This window comes from Oncorhynchus mykiss, chromosome 9 (genome assembly GCF_013265735.2).
Source record: "Oncorhynchus mykiss isolate Arlee chromosome 9, USDA_OmykA_1.1, whole genome shotgun sequence".
Taxonomy (NCBI): Eukaryota; Metazoa; Chordata; class Actinopteri; order Salmoniformes; family Salmonidae; genus Oncorhynchus; species Oncorhynchus mykiss.
The window spans coordinates 8,436,431-8,457,581 of NC_048573.1; the positions used below are offsets into that span (position 1 = coordinate 8,436,431).

Consider the following 21,151-nt stretch of genomic DNA (forward strand, 5'->3'; position numbering starts at 1 on the left):
TCCCCGAGCTGACAAGGCAAAATCTGTCCTTCTACTCCCACCTAGGCCGTCATTGAAAATAAGATTTTGTTCTTAACTGACTTGCCTAGTTAAATTAAGGCAATAAAAAGGTGTAATGGAAAGAGCAGGTGTTCTTAATGTGTTGTTTACTCTATTGAAGATTAAACATCAAGGATCGGACACTTTCTTTCCCCATTTTCGCCTAAAATGGAGAAGAAAAAAAAACTGCCTGTAGCACAGGACCTGAAGAAAGGATGTGCTGATTCTTGATACCGTTTGAAAGGAAACACTTTTAAGTTTGAGAAAATGTGAAATGAATGTAGGAGAATATAACACATTAGATCTGGTAAAAGATAAGACAAAGAAAAAAACATGCGTTTTCTATTTAATTTTTTTCTCCATCATCTTTGAAATGTAAAAGAAAGGCCATTATCTCACTTAGGAGTCTAGGCGCAATTTAGATTTTACCCACTAGATGGCAGCAGTGTATGTGCAACGTTTAACTGATCCAATGAACCATTGCATTACTGTTCAAAAGTCTCACCACAATGTGCCGAATTGGTCAATTGATACATTTTCATGTACATAACATAGAAAAATTAAATGGTAATAAAAGATGTAAGTTTACACACTCCCAGGAATGTCATAAATGATGGATCATTAGCTGGACACCGATCCCATAGAGGTTAATGAGCAGCATTAGGTAAAAATGGTTGATAAATACTCTTGGACAAATTGAAGGAGATATTTTCTGTTAAAAGTATAAACATGTTTTAATGTATCAATAACACCAATCTCACCATCCTCATCACCTGAGAGACTTTACAAAACAAACAACCAGGAAGTCCTGTTTACATTTGAGTCATTTAGCAGATGCTCTTATGCAGAATGTCTCCTACTGCTCCCCCGTCGGTTTCAAACCCACAACCCTGGCGTTGCAAGCACCATGCTCTACCAACCGAGTTACATATAATATAACCTGAACACAACAACAGACTTTGGCAGTGTTTATTTACATGGGCAGCCCAATTCTTATCCATTCCGAGATCAAAATTGGGCCTTCATGTGCTGTTGGCTTTATTGGAGTTGGGAGTTCAGACTGTGAAGATTCACTTGAACGACCCTCCCTCCAAGTCGTAATTACACGTGGGAAACTGAGAAGACGTTGTTATCCCGTTGCCGAGTTTGTGACGCTTCACCACTGACTTCTCAACTTTTCAATCAAAAGATGACGCCAAATCTGTTTCTTGACACCTTGGTTATCTTTAGATCCTCGTGGTGCTGTTCTTTTGTCCATTCCACTTCCTAGCCTTTGGTAACTGTTCCTCTGTGATGCAGAATCTCTTTGATGTCTTAACCCTTGTCAAGGTGGATAATGTAGCTACATAATGTAGCTAACTTGACCATATTCGCAATGTTAAAGTGATGCTCCAGAGCTTTTGTATTTTTTCAGAAAGTCGTTTTAAAAGTAGTGCTCATGAACCAAAAAGGGGTCCCCGAAAAGTGTGCACAATTGTGTATTACGTCATCCATTTCGTTTGATATGAAACAAATTGTTTGCAATTTCTAGGATGTTACAAAGAATTTGTACAATCTGATTTTTTTTTAAAACATGTAAATGCTTAAAGGGATACTTAAGGATTTTGGCAATGAAGCCCTTTATCTACTTCCCCTGAATCAGATTAACTCATAGATGCCATTTTCATGTCTAGGCATGCAGTTTAAAGGAAGTTGCTAACTAGTGTTACCGCAATGACTAAGTTTATGGCAACTGCTAGCATGCTAGTAGATACTATAGACTTCCAGTTATTGTGCTAACACTATTTAGCATTGGCTCGCAAAACTACCTCCAACTTCCTTCATACTGGATGCAGAGACATACAATTTGTAAAATAAAACCCTGAAGGCCTAAATCCTAAAAGCCTAAATCCCGAAGTATCCCTTCAAGACCCCAGACTGCACCTTCAAGCTAGCTAGCTAAATGTATTGTTAGCAACATTGGCTAGCTTATCTAACTTGCTAAAATCTTAATGGTCGAAGAATTGTTCCGACTTCAAAAAGCACTAGAACACAATCATGTCACACTTGCGACTTCCTTCCTTGTTTTTTTTCTTACACACAATACAGAACATCACACAAACATCCACAACATCACCCCTGCCCAGACCCACCTGCGCACACTCCCATCTCCAGGGCCCGCATCACTCTCCGTCACATGGCCTCAAACTGCACCATTTTGTTTCTCTCCATTGCCCCACACACACCGTCAACATTTAGATCATAAAAGCATTTGAATTGCAACTTCCTTATTGGGAAGTTTTCCACTTCGGATGTGCACGTGAATGCCCCAATAGTTTTCTTGCTTTGTGGATGTTTTTAACATGCATAAACAGATTACTCTTCACACTGAAACTTTTCCCACAGTCGCCACAACTAAATGGTTTCTCTCCTGTGTGAGTCAGTGTATGATTGTTTAGGGTCTTCTTGTGTCTGAATCTTTTCCCACAGTCTCCACAACTAAATGGTTTCTCTCCTGTGTGAGTCCGTATATGTTCGGTTAGAGTGTGCTTGCGACTGAAGCTTTTCCCACAGTCGCCACAGCTAAAAGGTTTCTCTCCTGTGTGAGTCCGTATATGTTCAATTAGGTTCCCCTTCTGACTGAAGCTTTTCCCACAGTCGCCACAGCTAAATTGTTTCTCTCCTGTGTGAATCAGTTTATGTCTGTTTAGGGTCTTCTTGAGACTGAAGCCTTTCCCACAATCACCACAGCTAAAATATTTCTCTCCAGCGTGAGTCCTCATGTGCCTGGAAAGATCTTTTTTGAGTTTAAAGAACTTGCTACAAATGGAACAGGTGCAGAGTTTCTCTACGTGGCAGAGTCGGACATGGGCCTTCAGTTTACAGGTGGAGTTGTAGCGTTTCTTGCAGAAGCGGCATTCACTGAGTCTCTTCCTGGTGAGAGTCATATGTCTCTGCAGGTCAGCTTTCAGAGCAAACGTTTTACCACAGTCACGGCAGTGGTGAGTTTTTATAGACGTGGTGCTGAGTTTGGAACAGTGTTTCTCCAATGGTGGACTGGGAACCAATGGTGGACTGGGATCCAATGGTGGGCTGGGATCCAATGGTGGGCTGGGATCCAATGGTGGACTGGGATCCAATGGTGGACTGGGATCCAATGGTGGACTGGGATCCAATGGTGGACTGGGATCCAATGGTGGGCTGGGATCCAATGGTGGGCTGGGATCCAATGGTGGGCTGGGATCCAATGGTGGACTGGGATCCAATGGTGGACTGGGATCCAATGGTGGACTGGGATCCAATGGTGGACTGGGATCCAATGGTGGACTGGGATCCAATGGTGGACTGGGATCCAATGGTGGACTGGGATCCAATGGTGGGCTGGGATCCAATGGTGGGCTGGGATCCAATGGTGGACTGGGATCCAATGGTGCACTGGGATCCAATGGTGGACTGGGATCCAATGGTGGGCTGGGATCCAATGATGGGCTGGGATCTAATGGTGGGCTGGGATCCAAAGGTGGGCTGGGATCCAATGGTGGACTGGGATCCAATGGTGGACTGGGATCCAATGGTGGACTGCAGTCAAGTCCTACTGTGTCGCTGCTTACAGCTGAACTGTGTCTGGAGGCATTGTTTTGATTATCTGGAGGGTCACAGGGAATGTTGAGACCCTTAATGTGGGTCACAGTGACAAAAGGTTTGAGATCCACTGGTTTAGAGTCACTCTCTCTGTTCTCCACAGTCTGGGTTTGGGGAAGAGTTAAGGACCAAAGTGGGTCCTCTGGATCACATTCACTTTTCACGCAGGAAGGAGTAAATTGGAACTCTATGATATTAGGCTCCACCCCTTGAAGCTGCTCTTCCTCCTGACTGGTCCTGACTTCCTCCTGTTCCTCTTTAATCTGTTTGGTCTCTGGGTCCTTCTGTCCCAGACTGGGGCTCCACTCCTGCTCACAGTGCTGCTGCTCAGGGGGAACCTCCTCTTCAGAGACAGAGAGCTGCAGGAAGTCTGGAGGGAATAAGAGGAGGAGCAGACATTATTTATGTACCACGTAATTAAATTTAACACTAATCATACAGGTGAATTTTAGATCTCTATGATTTTAAATATCAAATGGCTTTATTGGCATGGATGTCTATGATCTACACAGCCTGGAGACATGCTTGAGTCCAGCTAGGTATATGCTCTTCTTAACACAACCCATGTAAGACTTGGGTTCTCATTCCTACTATGGAACTCACTGTGGCTAATGTGTACAAAAGTCCTGACACTCTGTCTAACCCTTAATAACCGTTGTGTTCAATACGGTTTTGGAAACCTTAGGAACTCAACTGTCATAGCAACCCAAAATAATATACACCGATGCTGTTTTACCACAGATTCCCTTAGAGGTGTTTAAGTGTTGCACATTGCCCTGAACTATAACACTCCCTGAGCGAATGGAAACAAAGAGTGGGATCAAAAACAAGCATTGGCTCGAATCATTTGTTTGGTTATTTTTGGACGATTCTGAAGTTCAGTTTTTAGGTTTCCAAAAAAAAACGTATCACAATCAAGAATCAATAGTTTTTTTAAGATAGAGCTGAGACGCAGAGTTTTATTTTTTTTTAAATGTATGCCAAACAAAAAACGATTAATTCCAAAGTTAAACAAACTCTTTGCACAAGGACTACTTTTAAAAATGTCCACTGAACATTTTACAAAAACATATTTTACTGGAAGAACAGTGCAGAATGACGGTCAAATCTCTGTGTTTTTTTATGTGACCCAAGTTTTCTAAAAACTGAGTCAAGATTCAAAGATGTCTGCAGAAAGAATGGGATGTCAGCTATGATATTACACCTCGAGTAAAAAAAAAAAAAAACTACACTGAAGAGGAGTGGGACAACATTCCACAGGCCACAATCAACAGCCTGATCAACGCTATACAAAGTAGATGTGTCACGCTGCATGAGGCAAATTGGTGGCCACACCAGATACTGACTGGTTTTCTGATCCACACCCCTACCATTTTTAAAAAGGTATCTGTGACCAACAGATGCACATCTCTGAAAATCCATAGATTAGGGCCTAATGAGTTTATTTCAGTTGACTGATTTCCTTATATGAATTGTTACTCTGTAAAATCTTTGAAATTGTTGCAGTTTGCGAATTTATGTTTTTGTTCAGTGTATATTTAAGTTGACCCTGAAGTGGATTAACACCTGATAACAGAATGACAGTCACTGAATGACATCATGGGTCCCTGATCTTGTACTACACAGAAATGCATGGAAATATTATGGATTCCGTAACAGAATGACACTTTTAAGCACTTCATAAATCATAAACAAACACAATAGTGAATTGGTAGGTCCAAATATAGTTCTTACTTCTGTAAACGTTCATTAACCTTCCTCATGAGGGAGAGAAATTAGAAAACTATCTTAAAGATCCACCGAGTTCCAAAAGTATTGGGACAGTGACAATGTTTTTGTTTGTTTTGGCTCTGTACTCCAGCACTTGAAATGATACCATGAGGTTAAAGTGCAGACTGTCAACATTAATTTATATCGGGTGAACCGTTTAGAAATTACAACACGTTTCGTACAAAATCCCCACATTTTAGGGGAACAAAAGTATTGGGACAAATTCACTTCGATGTGTATTAATCAAATTCACTTACATGTGGTATTAATGTGGTCAAAACTGAGCCAAAACAACAACGAAAATGGGTTACTGTCCCAATACTATTGGAGCTAACTGTATGTGGGGTTTTTGTAACAATAACAAGGCACTAGGTTATGCTCTTCAAAACTCACATTAGGCAAATCATTTCAGCAAAATGAAAAATAAATGTTGAAATGAGTTGGCCTTCTTTAGTGGTCTTAACTTCAGTATTATTGTGTTTTGAGGTATTTCTTATATATTTGCCTGGTAGATGTTTAAGACCACTTTTCCATTTATTTATTTTTAACCAGAAATCAAAGCCTTTGCTTATTCCTAAAAATTGTTAAAACATGTGTCTAAGCCTTTATTAATATATACATTTGACATGCTCCTATGAGTTTCACATGTTGGTGCTCATGGGTCCTTTAACTTGGAAATGGCCTTTGACCATTAACCCTCAGCTGATCAAAAGAAAGATTTAATATCTCCAGTGAAATTGCGTCGGCGTCAGAATGACGAAGCCAACACTTTTAAATGATGCACGGGTGGATCTTACATTAAATAGCTTTGCTAACTGTTCTTTCAAATTGATTCACAGTGACTCACTTTAGCCAAACAGTTTATAAATAAAGTAGAACTATAACTAGCTATCAGTATCTAAATACGAACCTATTCGACATAGTTGTATCTCTGGTGTGATCCGCAGCATTCTCCGTAGCCGATCATTCTCCTCCTGGTACTCCACCACCGTTTTCTCAACTGCACCGAAAATCTCCACAGCAGCCGCCGTTAAACGCTCATTTAAAAACACACGAAACAACTGTAGTTTAGACATTTTCAGTGAAATGGGAATTGGGTAACGTTACCCAACTTAGTTCAGTCAGTATGTCTTTCTTTACTTCACACAAGGAATGCAAAATCAAAACAAAGTCTTCTCCAATCCTATTTCCGTGTTCTAGTCAAACAAAAGAACAATAGCGCCGCCAGCTGGATTGGGGCAGCCTACAAACCAGTAGAAACTGGTTTAGGATCATCAGGAGTCGACTTTATAACATTATACAATATTAAATAAATATCATGAATGAGCAGCATTAGGTGAAATCTGATGAAACATACTCTAGGACAAGAGCAAGGAGACCTTTTCTGAAATTTTATTTGATGTATCAATCACATCAGTCCAAACATTTTCTCATCAGCATGACAGAAATGACAAAACAGAGGAATTTATTTTCTAATGATGTGAGAACATCAACGGACTTTGAACAGCAGACCAGTGCGTTTCCTCCAATACTCTGTACTGTTTAATCATTACATCAGCCTTTCCTTCTAGTTCTCTGCTGCCAATGACTGAAACAAACTGCAAAAATCACTGAAGCTGGAGACTCATATCTCCCTCACTAGCTTTAAGCATCAGCTGTCAGAGCAGCTCACAGATCACTGCACCTGTACATAGCCCATCTAACTACCTCATCCCCATACTGTATTTATTTATTTATCTTGCTCCTTTGCACCCAAGTATCTCAACTTGCACATTCATCTTTTGCACATCTATCACTCCAGTGTTTTAATTGCTATATTGTAATTACTTTTCCACTATGGCCTATTTATTGTCTTTACCTCCCTTAATCTTACCTCATCTGCACACACTGTATATAGACTTTTCTATTGTGTTATTGACTGTACGTTTGTTTATTCCATGTGTAACTCTGTGTTTTTGTATGTGTCGAACTGCGTTGCTTTATCTTAGCCAGGTCGCAGTTGTAAATGAGAACTTGTTCTCAACTAGCCTACCTGGTTAAATAAAGGTGTTCTCAACTGGCCTACCTGGTTAAATAAAGGTGTTCTCAACTGGCCTACCTGGTTAAATAAAGGTGTTCTCAACTGGCCTACCTGATTAAATACAGGTGAAATAAAATCAATAATATTTTAAAAATCTTTATTTATTTACATTGACCTTTTAGTCATTTGGCAGACAGTTTTATCCAAAGCGACTTACAGTAAGTTCATTCATCTAAAGATAGCTAGGTGAGACAACCACATATCAAATAAAATACAATTGTATTTCTCACATGCGCTGAATACAACAGGTGTAGTAGACCTCACAGTGAAATGCTGAATACAACAGGTGTAGTAGACCTCACAGTGAAATGCTGAATACAACAGGTGTAGTAGATCTCACAGTGAAATGCTGAATACAACAGGTGTAGTAGATCTCACAGTGAAATGCTGAATACAACAGGTGTAGTAGACCTTACAGTGAAATGCTGAATACAACAGGTGTAGTAGACCTCACAGTGAAATGCTGAATACAACAGGTGTAGTAGATCTCACAGTGAAATGCTGAATACAACAGGTGTAGTAGACCTTACAGTGAAATGCTGAATACAACAGGTGTAGTAGACCTCACAGTGAAATGCTGAATACAACAGGTGTAGTAGACCTTACAGTGAAATGCTGAATACAACAGGTGTAGTAGACCTCACAGTGAAATGCTGAATACAACAGGTGTAGTAGATCTCACAGTGAAATGCTGAATACAACAGGTGTAGTAGACCTTACAGTGAAATGCTGAATACAACAGGTGTAGTAGACCTTACAGTGAAATGCTGAATACAACAGGTGTAGTAGATCTCACAGTGAAATGCTGAATACAACAGGTGTAGTAGACCTCACAGTGAAATGCTGAATACAACAGGTGTAGTAGACCTTACAGTGAAATGCTGAATACAACAGGTGTAGTAGACCTTACAGTGAAATGCTGAATACAACAGGTGTAGTAGACCTCACAGTGAAATGCTGAATACAACAGGTGTAGTAGACCTCACAGTGAAATGCTGAATACAACAGGTGTAGTAGACCTCACAGTGAAATGCTGAATACAACAGGTGTAGTAGACCTTACAGTGAAATGCTGAATACAACAGGTGTAGTAGACCTCACAGTGAAATGCTGAATACAACAGGTGTAGTAGACCTTACAGTGAAATGCTGAATACAACAGGTGTAGTAGACCTCACAGTGAAATGCTGAATACAACAGGTGTAGTAGACCTTACAGTGAAATGCTGAATACAACAGGTGTAGTAGACCTCACAGTGAAATGCTGAATACAACAGGTGTAGTAGACCTTACAGTGAAATGCTGAATACAACAGGTGTAGTAGACCTCACAGTGAAATGCTGAATACAACAGGTGTAGTAGACCTCACAGTGAAATGCTGAATACAACAGGTGTAGTAGACCTCACAGTGAAATGCTGAATACAACAGGTGTAGTAGACCTCACAGTGAAATGCTGAATACAACAGGTGTAGTAGACCTCACAGTGAAATGCTGAATACAACAGGTGTAGTAGACCTTACAGTGAAATGCTGAATACAACAGGTGTAGTAGACCTCACAGTGAAATGCTGAATACAACAGGTGTAGTAGACCTCACAGTGAAATGCCGAATACAACAGGTGTAGTAGACATCACAGTGAAATGCTGAATACAACAGGTGTAGTAGACCTCACAGTGAAATGCCGAATACAACAGGTGTAGTAGACCTCACAGTGAAATGCTGAATACAACAGGTGTAGTAGACCTCACAGTGAAATGCTGAATACAACAGGTGTAGTAGACCTTACAGTGAAATTATGAATACAACAGGTGTAGTAGACCTCACAGTGAAATGCTGAATACAACAGGTGTAGTAGACCTTACAGTGAAATGCTGAATACAACAGGTGTAGTAGACCTTACAGTGAAATGCTGAATACAACAGGTGTAGTGGACCTTACAGTGAAATGCTGAATACAACAGGTGTAGTAGACCTTACAGTGAAATTCTGACTTACAAGCCCTTAACCAACAATGCAGTTGAATAAATAGAGTTTATAAAGAGAAAATATTTACTAAATAAAATAAACTAAAGTAAAAAATAAAAAGTAAGGATCTGGGAATCTTTTCAGTCTCCTGAGGGGGAAAAGGTGTTCTTGTGCCCTCTTCACAACTGTCTTGGTGTGTGACGTGGACACCAAGGAACTTGAAACTCTCGACCCGCTCCACTACAGCCCCGTCGATGTTAATGATGCCTGTTCGGCCCTCCTTTCCTGTAGTCCACGATCATCTCCTATTTCTTGCTCACATTGAGGGAGGTCAGAGACTGTTGTTTCATCAGAAAACTTAATGATGGTGTTGGAGTCGTGCTTGGCCATGCAGTCATGGGTGAACAGGGAGTACAGGAGGGGACTGAGCACGCACCCCTGAGGGGCCCCAGTGTTGAGGATCAGCGTGGCAGATGTGTTGTTCACTACCCTTACCACGTGGGGGCGGCCCGTCAGGAAGTCCAGGATCCAGTTGCAGAGGTAGGTGTTTAGTCCCAAGGTCCTTAGCTTAGTGATGAGCTTTGTGGGCACTATGGTGTTGAACTCTGAGCTGTAGTCAATGAACAGCATTCTCACATAGGTGTTCCTTTTGTCCAGGTGGGAAAGGGCAGTGTGGAGTGTGATTGAGATTGCGTCATCTGTGGATCTGTTGGGGCAGTATGTGAAATGGAGTGGGTCAAGGGTTTCCACGATGATGGTTTTGATGTGAGCCACGACCAGCCTCTCAAAGCACTGTCATGGCTACCGACGTGAGTGCTACGGTGTGGTAGTCATTTAGTCAAGTTACATTTGCATTCTTGGGCACAGGGACTATGCTGGTCTGCTTGAAACATGTAGTTATTACAGACTCGGTCAGGGAGAGGTTGAAAATGTCAGTGAAGACACTTGCCAGTTGCTCTGAGTACACGTCCTGGTAATCTGTCTGGCCCAGCAGCCTTGTGAATGTTGACCTGTTTAAAGGTCTTGCTCACATCGGCTGCGGAGAGCGTGATCACACAGTTTTCCAGAACAGCTGGTGCTCTCATGCATGTTTCAGTGTTATTTCCTCAAGACAGAAGTTATCAGCAAAGTCAGTGCTACTAGAAAAAGACAAGCGCAATATATGTATATATATATATATACATACAGTGGGGCAAAAAAGTATTTAGTCAGCCACCAATTGTGCAAGTTCTCCCACTTAAAAAGATGAGAGAGGCCTGTAATTTTCATCATAGGTACACTTCAACTATGACAGACAAAATTAGGAAAAAAAGTAAATCACATTGTAGGATTTTTAATGAATTTATTTGCAAATTATGGTGGAAAATAAGTATTTGGTCAATAACAAAAGTTTATCTCAATACTTTGTTATATACCCTTTGTTGGCAATGACAGAGGTCAAACGTTTTCTGTAAGTCTTCACAAGGTTTTCACACACTGTTGCTGGTATTTTGGCCCATTCCTCCATGCAGATCTCCTCTAGAGCAGTGATGTTTTGGGGCTCTTGCTGGGCAACACGGACTTTCAACTCCCTCCAAAGATTTTCTATGGGGTTGAGATCTGGAGACTGGCTAAGTCACTCCAGGACCTTGAAATGCTTCTTACGAAGCCACTCCTTCGTTGCCCGGGCGGTGTGTTTGGGATCATTGTCATGCTGAAAGACCCAGCCACGTTTCATCTTCAATGCCCTTGCATTGTAGGCTTTGTTACTTTGGTCCCAGCTCTCTGCAGGTCATTCACTAGGTCCCCCCGTGTGGTTCTGGGATTTTTGCTCACCGTTTTTGCTTGTGATCATTTTGACCCCACGGGGTGAGATCTTGCGTGGAGCCCCAGATTGAGGGAGATTATCAGTGGTCTTGTATGTCTTCCATTTCCTAATAATTGCTCCCACAGTTGATTTCTTCAAACCAAGCTGCTTACCTATTGCAGATCCAGTCTTCCCAGCCTGATGCAGCTCTACAATTTTGTTTCTGGTGTCCTTTGACAGCTCTTTGGTCTTGGCCATAGTGGAGTTTGGAGTGTGACTGTTTGAGGTTGTGGACATGTGTCTTTTATACTGATAACAAGTTCAAACAGGTGCCATTAATACAGGTAACGAGTGGAGGACAGAGGAGCCTCTTAAAGAAGAAGTTACAGGTCTGTGAGAGCCAGAAATCTTGCTTGTTTGTAGGTGACCAAATACTTATTTTCCACCATAATTTGCAAATAAATTCATTAAAAATCCTACAATGTGATTTTCTGGATTTTTTTTTTCTCATTTTGTCTGTCGTTCCCATAGCAACGATTAAAACATTCCCAAACCAGAAACCGTGGATTGATGGCAGCATTCGCGTGAAACTGAATGCGCAAACCACTGCTTTTAACCAGGGAAAGGTGACCGGAAACATGACCGAATACAAACAGTGTAGCTATTCCCTCCGCAAGGCAATCAAACAAGCTAAGCATCAGTATAGAGACAAAGTAGAGTCGCAATTCAACGGCTCAGACACAAGAGGTATGTGGTAGGGTCTACAGTCAATCACGGATTACAAAAAGAAAACCAGCCCCGTCACGGACCAGGATGTCTTGCTCCCAGACAGACTAAACAACTTTTTTGCCCGCTTTGAGGACAATACAGTGCCACTGACACGGCCCGCAACCAAAACATGCGGACTCTCCTTCACTGCAGCCGATGTGAGTAAAACATTTAAACGTGTTAACCCTCGCAAGGCTGCAGGCCCAGACGGCATCCCCAGCCACGCCCTCAGAGCATGCGCAGACCAGCTGGCTGGTGTGTTTACGGACATATTCAATCAATCCTTATCCCAGTCTGCTGTTCCCACATGCTTCAAGAGGGCCACCATTGTTCCTGTTCCCAAGAAAGCTAAGGTAACTTAGCCAAACGGCTACCGCCCTGTACTTCCGTCATCATGAAGTGCTTTGAGAGACTAGTCAAGGACCATATCACCTCCACCCTACCTGACACCCTAGACCCACTCCAATTTGCTTACCGCCCCAAATAGGTCCACAGACAATGCAATCTCAACCACACTGCACACTGCCCTAACCCCGCTGGACAAGAGGAATACCTATGTGAGAATGCTGTTCAACGACTACAGCTCGGCATTTAACACCATTAGTACCCTCCTGTACTCCCTGTTTACCCACGACTACGTGGCCATGCACGCCTCCAACTCAATCATCAAGTTTGCGGACGACACTACAGTGGTAGGCTTGATTACCAACAACGACGAGACGGCCTACAGGGAGAAGGTGAGGGCCCTCGGAGTGTGGTGTCAGGAAAATAACCTCACACTCAACGTCAACAAAACTAAGGAGATGATTGTGGACTTCAGGAAACAGCAGAGGGAGCACCCCCCTATCCACATCAATGGGACAGTAGTGGAGAGGGTAGTAAGTTTTAAGTTCCTCGGCGTACACATCACAGACAAACTGAATTGGTCCACCCACACAGACAGCATCGTGAAGAAGGCGCAGCAGCGCCTCTTCAACCTCAGGAAATTTGGCTTGTCACCAAAAGCACTCACAAACTTCTACAGATGCACAATCGAGAGCATCCTGTCGGGCTGTATCACCGCCTGGTATGGCAACTGCTCCGCCCACAATCGTAAGGCTCTCCAGAGGGTAGTGAGGTCTACACAACGCATCACCGGGGGCAAACTACCTGCCCTCCAGGACACCTACACCACCCGATGTCACAGGAATGCCATAAAGATCATCAAGGACAACAACCACCCGAGCCACTGCCTGTTCACCCCGCTATCATCCAGAAGGCGAGGTCAGTACAGGTGCATCAAAGCAGGGACCGAGAGACTGAAAAACAGCTTCTATCTCAAGGCCATCAGACTGTTAAACAGCCACCACTAACATTGAGTGGCTGCTGCCAACACACTGACTCAACTCCAGCCACTTTAATAATGGGAATTGATGGAAATTGATGTAAAATATATCACTAGCCACTTTAAACAATGCTACTTAATATAATGTTTACATACCCTACATTATTCATCTTATATGTACAGTGCCTTGCGAAAGTATTCGGCCCCCTTGAACTTTGCGACCTTTTGCCACATTTCAGGCTTCAAACATAAAGATATAAAACTGTATTTTTTTGTGAAGAATCAACAACAAGTGGGACACAATCATGAAGTGGAACGACATTTATTGGATATTTCAAACTTTTTTAACAAATCAAAAACTGAAAAATTGGGCGCTAAACTAAAGAATGCAGTAATAAGGAGATTTTACAAATAATTTTATTGAGTTGGGACTGAAAAACACTGTAGTATACTTAAAACCGAGTTTGCACTTCTACAAAGTGTACTTACGAGGTGTCGATTATAAATCATTACTTCCCAAAAGATTCAAAACAATATCATGAATAAGCAGCATTAGGTCAAAATGGATGAGAAATACTTTTGGACCGATGGAAGGAAGATATATTCTGGAAAGTAAATATTTTTTCCATGTATCAATAACCACTCTCTCATCAGCTGGGAGACATTCTAAATCGAAAGGCCCAGGAATTCCTGTTTTTAATAACGTGAAAACATCAGACAGAACAGCAGACCTGTGAGCTTCCTACATTCCTACCATTCACTGTTTAATCATTACATCATCAATTGAATCAAATCAAACTTTATTCACATAAAATGTTGAAAAACACAACGTGCTTTTATATATACCTTTATCTGAAACCCTCAGTGTGAATGATCCTCCTTTCCTACGAGGTGTCCACATCCTTGCATATTCCTCATCAGCTGACAGAACATGTCTTGTCAACGGAATTTTCCAAAGGTGGACTCCAATCAAGTTGCAGAAACATCAAGGATGATCATTGGAAAAAGGATGCACCCAAACTCAATTTTATAATCATATAGCAAAGGGTCTGAATACTTTATGTAAATAAGTTATTTAAAAATATTTAAAAAATATGTGAAAAAAATTGATAAACTGTTTTCACTGTCAATATGAGTTATTGTGTGTAGATTGCTGAGGGCATTTTTTTATTTAATCAAATCTAGAATAAGGTTGTAATGTAAGAAAATGTGGAAAAAGTCAAGGGGTCTGAATACTTTCCAAATTCACTGTAAGTCAGTTTATGCCTCCTTAGGTCCATCTTATGATTGAAGCCTTTCCCACAGTCACCACAAATAGAAGTGTATCATCCTGTGTCTCTATGTCAACAGTTAGGTTCCCCTTGACACCGAAGCTTTTCCCACAGTCACCACAGCTAAACGGTTTAGACAGTTTCAGATCTATATCAGTTTCTGCATGGTTAGGTTCTGCTTGAGACCGACACTTCTCCTGTGTGAGTCTGTAAATGTGCAGTTAGGTGCTCCTTGCGAATGAAGCCTTTACCGCAGTCACCACAGCTAAATGGTTTCTCTCCCGTGTGAGTCAGTATGTGTCTCATTAGGTCCCCTTTCTGGCTGAAGCTTTTACTGCAAAAAAAACATCTAAACGGTTTCTCTCCTGTGTGAGTCAGTTTATGCATGGTTAGGGTCCCCTTCTGACTGAAGCTTTTTCCACAGTCACCACAGCTAAAAGGTTTCTCTCCTGTGTGAACCCTCATGTGCCTGGACAGATGTCCTTTTTGTTTGAAGGTCTTGCCACAAAAGGGCCATGTGCAGGTTTCCCCCATTATTGTGTTCAGATCCAATGGTGGGCTGCTGTCAAGTCCTACTGGGTTTCTGCTTACAGCAGAGCTGTGGCTGCAGGCAATGTTCTGATTATCTGGAGGATCACAGGGAATGTCAAGACACTTTAGGTGGTTCACGGTGACAAAAGGTTTGCGATCTACTGGTTTAGAGTCTCCCTCTCTGTCCTTCACAGTCTGGGTTTGGGGAAGAGTCAAGGACCAAAGTGGGTCCTCCTGATCACATTCACTTTTCACACCTGAAGGAGTGAAATCGAACTCTATGATATCAGGCTCCAGACCTTGAAGCTGCTCTTCCTCCTGACTGGTCCTGACTTCCTCCTGTTTCTCTTTAATCTGTGTGGTCTCTGGGTCCTCCTGCCCCCGACTGGGGCTCCACTCCTGCTCACAGTGCTGCTGCTCAGGAGGAACCTCCTCTTCAGAGACAGAGATCTGCAGGGAGTCTGGAGGGAAGGAGCAGAAATTTGAATCAAACAGATGAATTCAAGATGTCTATGATCTATACAGCCTAGCAGATAGCTAGGGCCAGCTTCTAGACAGAGACTGTATTCTATACAGCCTAGCAGATAGCTAGGGCCAGCTTCTAGACAGAGACTGTATTCTATACAGCCTAGCAGATAGCTAGGGCCAGCTTCTAGACAGAGACTGTATTCTATACAGCCTAGCAGATAGCTAGGGCCAGCTTCTAGACAGAGACTGTATTCTATACAGCCTAGCAGATAGCTAGGGCCAGCTTCTAGACAGAGACTGTATTCTATACAGCCTAGCAGATAGCTAGGGCCAGCTTCTAGACAGAGACTGTATTCTATACAGCCTAGCAGATAGCTAGGGCCACCTTCTAGACAGAGACTGTATTCTATACAGCCTAGCAGATAGCTAGGGCCAGCTTCTAAACAGAGACTGTATTCTATACAGCCTAGCAGATAGCTAGGGCCAGCTTCTAGACAGAGACTATATTCTATACAGCCTAGCAGATAGCTAGGGCCAGCTTCTAGACAGAGACTGTATTCTATACAGCCTGGCAGATAGCTAGGGCCAGCTTCTAGACAGAGACTGTATTCTATACAGCCTAGCAGATAGCTAGGGCCACCTTCTAGACAGAGACTGTATTCTATACAGCCTAGCAGATAGCTAGGGCCAGGTTCTAGACAGACTGTATTCTATACAGCCTAGCAGATAGCTAGGGCCACCTTCTAGACAGAGACTGTATTCTATACAGCCTAGCAGATAGCTAGGGCCAGCTTCTAGACAGACTGTATTCTATACAGCCTAGCAGATAGCTAGGGCCAGCTTCTAGACAGAGACTGTATTCTATACAGCCTAGCAGATAGCTAAGGCCAGCTTCTAGACAGAGACTGTATTCTATACAGCCTAGCAGATAGCTAGGGCCACCTTCTAGACAGAGACTGTATTCTATACAGCCTAGCAGATAGCTAGGGCCAGCTTCTAGACAGAGACTGTATTCTATACAGCCTAGCAGATAGCTAGGGCCACATTCTAGACAGACTGTATTCTATACAGCCTAGCAGATAGCTAGGGCCAGCTTCTAGACAGAGACTGTATTCTATACAGCCTAGCAGATAGCTAGGGCCAGCTTCTAGACAGAGACTGTATTCTATACAGCCTAGCAGATAGCTAGGGCCAGCTTCTAGACAGAGACTATATTATATACAGCCTAGCAGATAGCTAGGGCCAGCTTCTAGACAGAGACTATATTCTATACAGCCTAGCAGATAGCTAGGGCCAGCTTCTAGACAGAGACTAGGTACCAGTTTATTTATCCAACATTCCACTCCCTGTACTCCATGTCATTTTCCAAAAAGACTGGCCTTTCTGCCATCTTCCAATATGAACATTCTATCATTAATGAGCTCGAGGAGAACATAGTATTTATTCCTGATTCAACAATCCTCACAGCTATCCTCCAAACACAACGATTATGCAAATATTGGAACTCACTTCTTTTTTTTCTCTCCAGAGAACATGCCAGTATATGGTTGCTAAGCAACCGTTTTGTTCATCCAAACGAAACAGTCTTAAAGTAGCTAGCTTACATCTCAAACTAAATACATACTGCAAATCCAATCACAAAACGTCTTAGCTTTGATTTTAAGCCTCAAAATACAAAAAAAGATCATCAAGGACAACAACCACCCGAGCCACTGCCTGTTCACCCCGCTATCATCCAGAAGGCGAGGTCAGTACAGGTGCATCAAAGCAGGGACCGAGAGACTGAAAAACAGCTTCTATCTCAAGACTGTTAAACAGCCACCACTAACAGAGAGAGGCTGCTGCCAACATACAGACTAAAACCTCTGGCCACTTTAATGGACATAATAAAAGGTATCACTAGTCACTTTAAATAACACCACTTTAATTACTCATCTCATATGTATATACTGTACTCTATACCATCTACTGCATCTTGCCTATGTCGCATGGCCATCGCTCATCCATATATTTATATGTACATATTCTTATTCATCCCTTTATATATTTTTATTGATTTATTTCACCTTTATTTAACCAGGTAGGCCAGTTGAGAACACCTTTATTTAACCAGGTAGGCCAGTTGAGAACACCTTTATTTAACCAGGTAGGCCAGTTGAGAACACCTTTATTTAACCAGGTAGGCCAGTTGAGAACACCTTTATTTAACCAGGTAGGCCTGTTGAGAACACATTTATTTAACCAGGTAGGCCAGTTGAGAACAAGTTCTCATTCGCAACTGCGACCTGGCCAAGATAAAGCAAAGCAGTTCGACACAAACAACAACACAGAGTTACACGTGGAGTAAACAAACATACAATCAATAATAGAGTAGGAAAATCTATATACAGTATGAGCAAATGAGGTCGGATAAGAGATGTAAGGAAATAAATAGGCCATGGTGGCAAAGTAATTACATTATAGCAATTAAAACACTGGAATGGTAGGATGTGCAGAGGATGAATGTGCAAGTTGAGATACTGGGGTGCAAAGGAGCAGAATAAAGAAATAAATATAGTATGGCCAAAACAGTCAAACACTACATCTAAACATGAATCGATTCACAATTCCGGGACAGATCTAGAGACATAAATCCCACTCCTTTCATAGGACATCAAAATAATTTCACGAATGCAAAGCACACACTTCCTCTACACACACTGTTTTAACAATTTCAGCCGACAGCATTTTTTTTTTCAGTGACAACAAGTTCAAACTTATAAACTTATCCACTTACCCATCATCCCAAGGGCCTTATGCCCTTGGGGGAATCCCCATCGCCATCTTGGCGGGTGGTCCAAATCATTAGCCAAGCAAGGGAAGTTTGCAACGTAAGCCCCTTAGTTGTCTTTTTTTAGTCGAGTTTGCGTGTGTACAATTATGTTCACTCCAGGGCCTGAAACTCGCCATAATTCAATTTGGCGACGATTGTACATCCGCTAAGAACGGTCAGCGAAAACTTCTCCGTTGTTTTTAAGTTAACGTACAAGTGTAAATAAAAACAAATGCAAATTGGTTTGAAATTGTGCTACTAATGCACATGACGGCACAAACACACCTCGTAAAAAAGTCAATGTTTTGTTTGGTTATCTTTTGGAAATTGTAGAAATACACATTTTCCTTCAGAAGTTCTAGCTAGTTATCTAATTCATTTGCTAGCTATCATACAGTATGCGTATATTAATATTTCTGTATTTAATAAGTAGACATTCACTCAATTGACTAGCGCATATAAAGCACCCACATGCTACCGGTGGATGAAAACACAATCATCACGGGATGAACCAGTGACGAATTTCCGGCCAAGGGTTGTCCATTTAAAAATAATTTCTCGGTGAGACAAATTGTAAATGCAGTGTTAAAAAAAAAAAACTTAGTTATAAGGAATTCTTATCACTTTACAAGGTGCCTGTAACACCTAAAGATTTTGCAATTGTTTTAGATGCCATTCCCTCAGCTGTTGCTTTATTATTCAGGAACGTGTCAAGACCTGACCCTCAGAGCCTACCTTCCGTTGACACATCAGTGGGAAAGATTTGCTTCTCTTTTGGTCCAGTCAACAACAGAGCGATACGAACCTTGTTTCAGCAGGAAGTTGTATATCTAATGTCATGCCTTATTGGAATGGATTTATTGATAATATCTGTTGGGAAAAAAGTTTGGATGTTGCCACACACATACCTACTTGTGAACAAAATTAAGGAAGTTTCCTTTAAAAAATGTCATAAATATTATCCTGCCAACCACTATATGAAGACGTTTAAGGAAAACATCAACTCAAATTGCTCCTTTTGTAATGACCACCCAGAAACAGTTGTGCATCTTTTTTGGCATTGTATTCAATGAAGGAAACTGTTGCAAGACATCAGTAGATTTATAATTCAACAGATTTATGAAGAGTTTACACTATTGTGGAGAGATGTACTGCTTGGATTCTTTTACCTACGATAGAAATAAGCTGAAACAAATTTTATGTAATTCATTTCATTATTCTTTTGGCCAAATTTCATATTCACAAATGTAAATTTACAAACAAAACACATTCTCTTACCCTACAAAAACAAATTGAACTGTATTTTAAGACAATTAAATACTCTACTAACAAAAAAGCTGTTAGAATTGTAAGTGCCTGTATGTCCCTTGTTAAGGTCCTTGTGTAATGTGATAGTACCCCCCCTGGCCCCGCCCCTAGACCCCCTAGTCCAATTGTCCTTTTATATTATTTATATATATATACACACACTTCTATTCCCACGTGTACTTCCTGTATTGATTTGTTGTTAATAGATTTTTAAAATAATTTCTTCCTCCCTCGCCCTGTAAGCGTATACTCGTCAGACGTCATGAAACGTCATCAGAAGTGTCCACTTAATTTGAGGGCTGAGGGAATTAGGGTGTGTCTTAAGTGTTTGGGCAGCAGCCTCTGCCTTCCGTCTCTTTTCCGTAAACACCCGTTGTAACAATGAGGGGCTTCGATTAATCTCACCCAGGTGCCCAAGCAAAGTCGGCTCAAAATAAGTGACATAATTAAAGCATGTGTTGTTGGCTAATTAGTAAGATTATGTGATTGATTTAGATTTTAAAAAAAGCTACCTTCACAATGAAAACTAATTAGAAAACGCAAAAATGTATTTTTACGGAAAATATGTTGCATGTTTCTGAACGATGCACCATCCCTACATTGTCGACAAAATGACCGAGCAGTGTCTTTGCCCGGTTCAATAACTCCCTCATGGAGATATGGCTTTGTGAAAACATTAACCCTATAAAAAGTTATCGATTTAACATCGTGTATTTCTCGATAATATGAAAGATAAGGTCGTTCGACTTACAAAACCGTACCGCAAGTGATGCGTGTTAATGTTCCTGAACTCCACTTAATGGGAGTCACGATTAAAAGGCTACATAGCCACAGGTATAAGAATGATTAGAACGGGTGTCCCTATTCAAGTCAATTATGCTATAATGTTTGGATGGCGGCCATTACGAGTGTACACATAGGAGCATAACAGGAAGAATATCCAGCAATCTGTGCTGTGATTTGTTGAATAAACTCTAATGACATTACAACAAATGCATCCCCATTGCATGAGCCGCATCAGTTACAAGCCCGTTCTATTCTTTCTTATTTCTATGTTCATAGCTACGTACCTATTCTCGATAACGTTAGTGGTATCTCTGGTGTGATCCGCAGCAGTCTCCGTAGCCGATCATTCTCCTCCTGGTACTCCACTACCGTTTTCTCAACTGCCCCGACAATCTCCACAACAGCCGCCGTTAAGCGCTCATTTAGAAACACACTCAACAACTGTAGTTTAGTCATTGTCAGTCGAATGAGAGTTGGGTAGCCTATTTAGTATTGTCAGTGGGTCTTTCTTTACTACACACAGGGAACGTTGAAAATAAAAACAAGTCGTCTCCAATCCTACTTCCGTGCTCTAGTCTAGGAATTTTAGAAAATGCATTTTATTCTAGTGGGTGGTGGGCCTAGA

The 21,151-nt window shown here is 41.5% G+C and overlaps 2 protein-coding genes across 5 annotated transcripts; both read right to left on the reverse strand.

The window, feature by feature from the left end:
- Positions 1 to 747: 747 nt before the first annotated feature.
- LOC110531388 (zinc finger protein 358) lies at positions 748 to 6,668 on the reverse strand. Its single transcript, XM_036987228.1, has 2 exons — positions 6,341 to 6,668; positions 748 to 4,030 (listed from the first exon to the last, which is right to left on the reverse strand). The coding sequence occupies exons 1-2, from the start codon at positions 6,504 to 6,506 to the stop codon at positions 2,307 to 2,309; spliced, it is 1,890 nt and encodes a 629-aa protein (XP_036843123.1). The 5' UTR covers positions 6,507 to 6,668; the 3' UTR covers positions 748 to 2,306.
- A 6,988-nt stretch (positions 6,669 to 13,656) lies between these two features.
- Positions 13,657 to 21,151, reverse strand: LOC110531389 (zinc finger protein 12). 4 transcript variants are annotated; one of them, XM_036987239.1, is made up of 3 exons: positions 20,811 to 21,151; positions 17,203 to 17,205; positions 13,657 to 15,613 (listed from the first exon to the last, which is right to left on the reverse strand). In XM_036987239.1, exons 1-3 carry the CDS (start codon positions 20,980 to 20,982, stop codon positions 14,790 to 14,792), a joined length of 999 nt encoding a protein of 332 aa, XP_036843134.1. In that variant the 5' UTR covers positions 20,983 to 21,151; the 3' UTR covers positions 13,657 to 14,789. The 4 variants fall into 4 exon arrangements, with proteins under 4 accessions (XP_036843134.1, XP_036843135.1, XP_021470254.2 ...); XM_036987240.1 differs by lacking the exon at positions 20,811 to 21,151 and adding an exon at positions 18,397 to 18,956; XM_021614579.2 differs by lacking the exon at positions 17,203 to 17,205 and having other exon boundaries at positions 20,811 to 21,130.

Coding starts and splice junctions, on each gene's coding strand:
- LOC110531389 (XM_036987239.1), bottom strand. CDS start 20,982: ATGACTAAACTACAGTTGTTGAGTGTGTTTCTAAATGAGCGCTTAACG.
- LOC110531388 (XM_036987228.1), bottom strand. CDS start 6,506: ATGTCTAAACTACAGTTGTTTCGTGTGTTTTTAAATGAGCGTTTAACG. Junction 4,031..6,340: donor GATACAACTATGTCGAATAG/GTTCGTATTTAG, acceptor TATTCCCTCCAG/ACTTCCTGCAGCTCTCTGTC.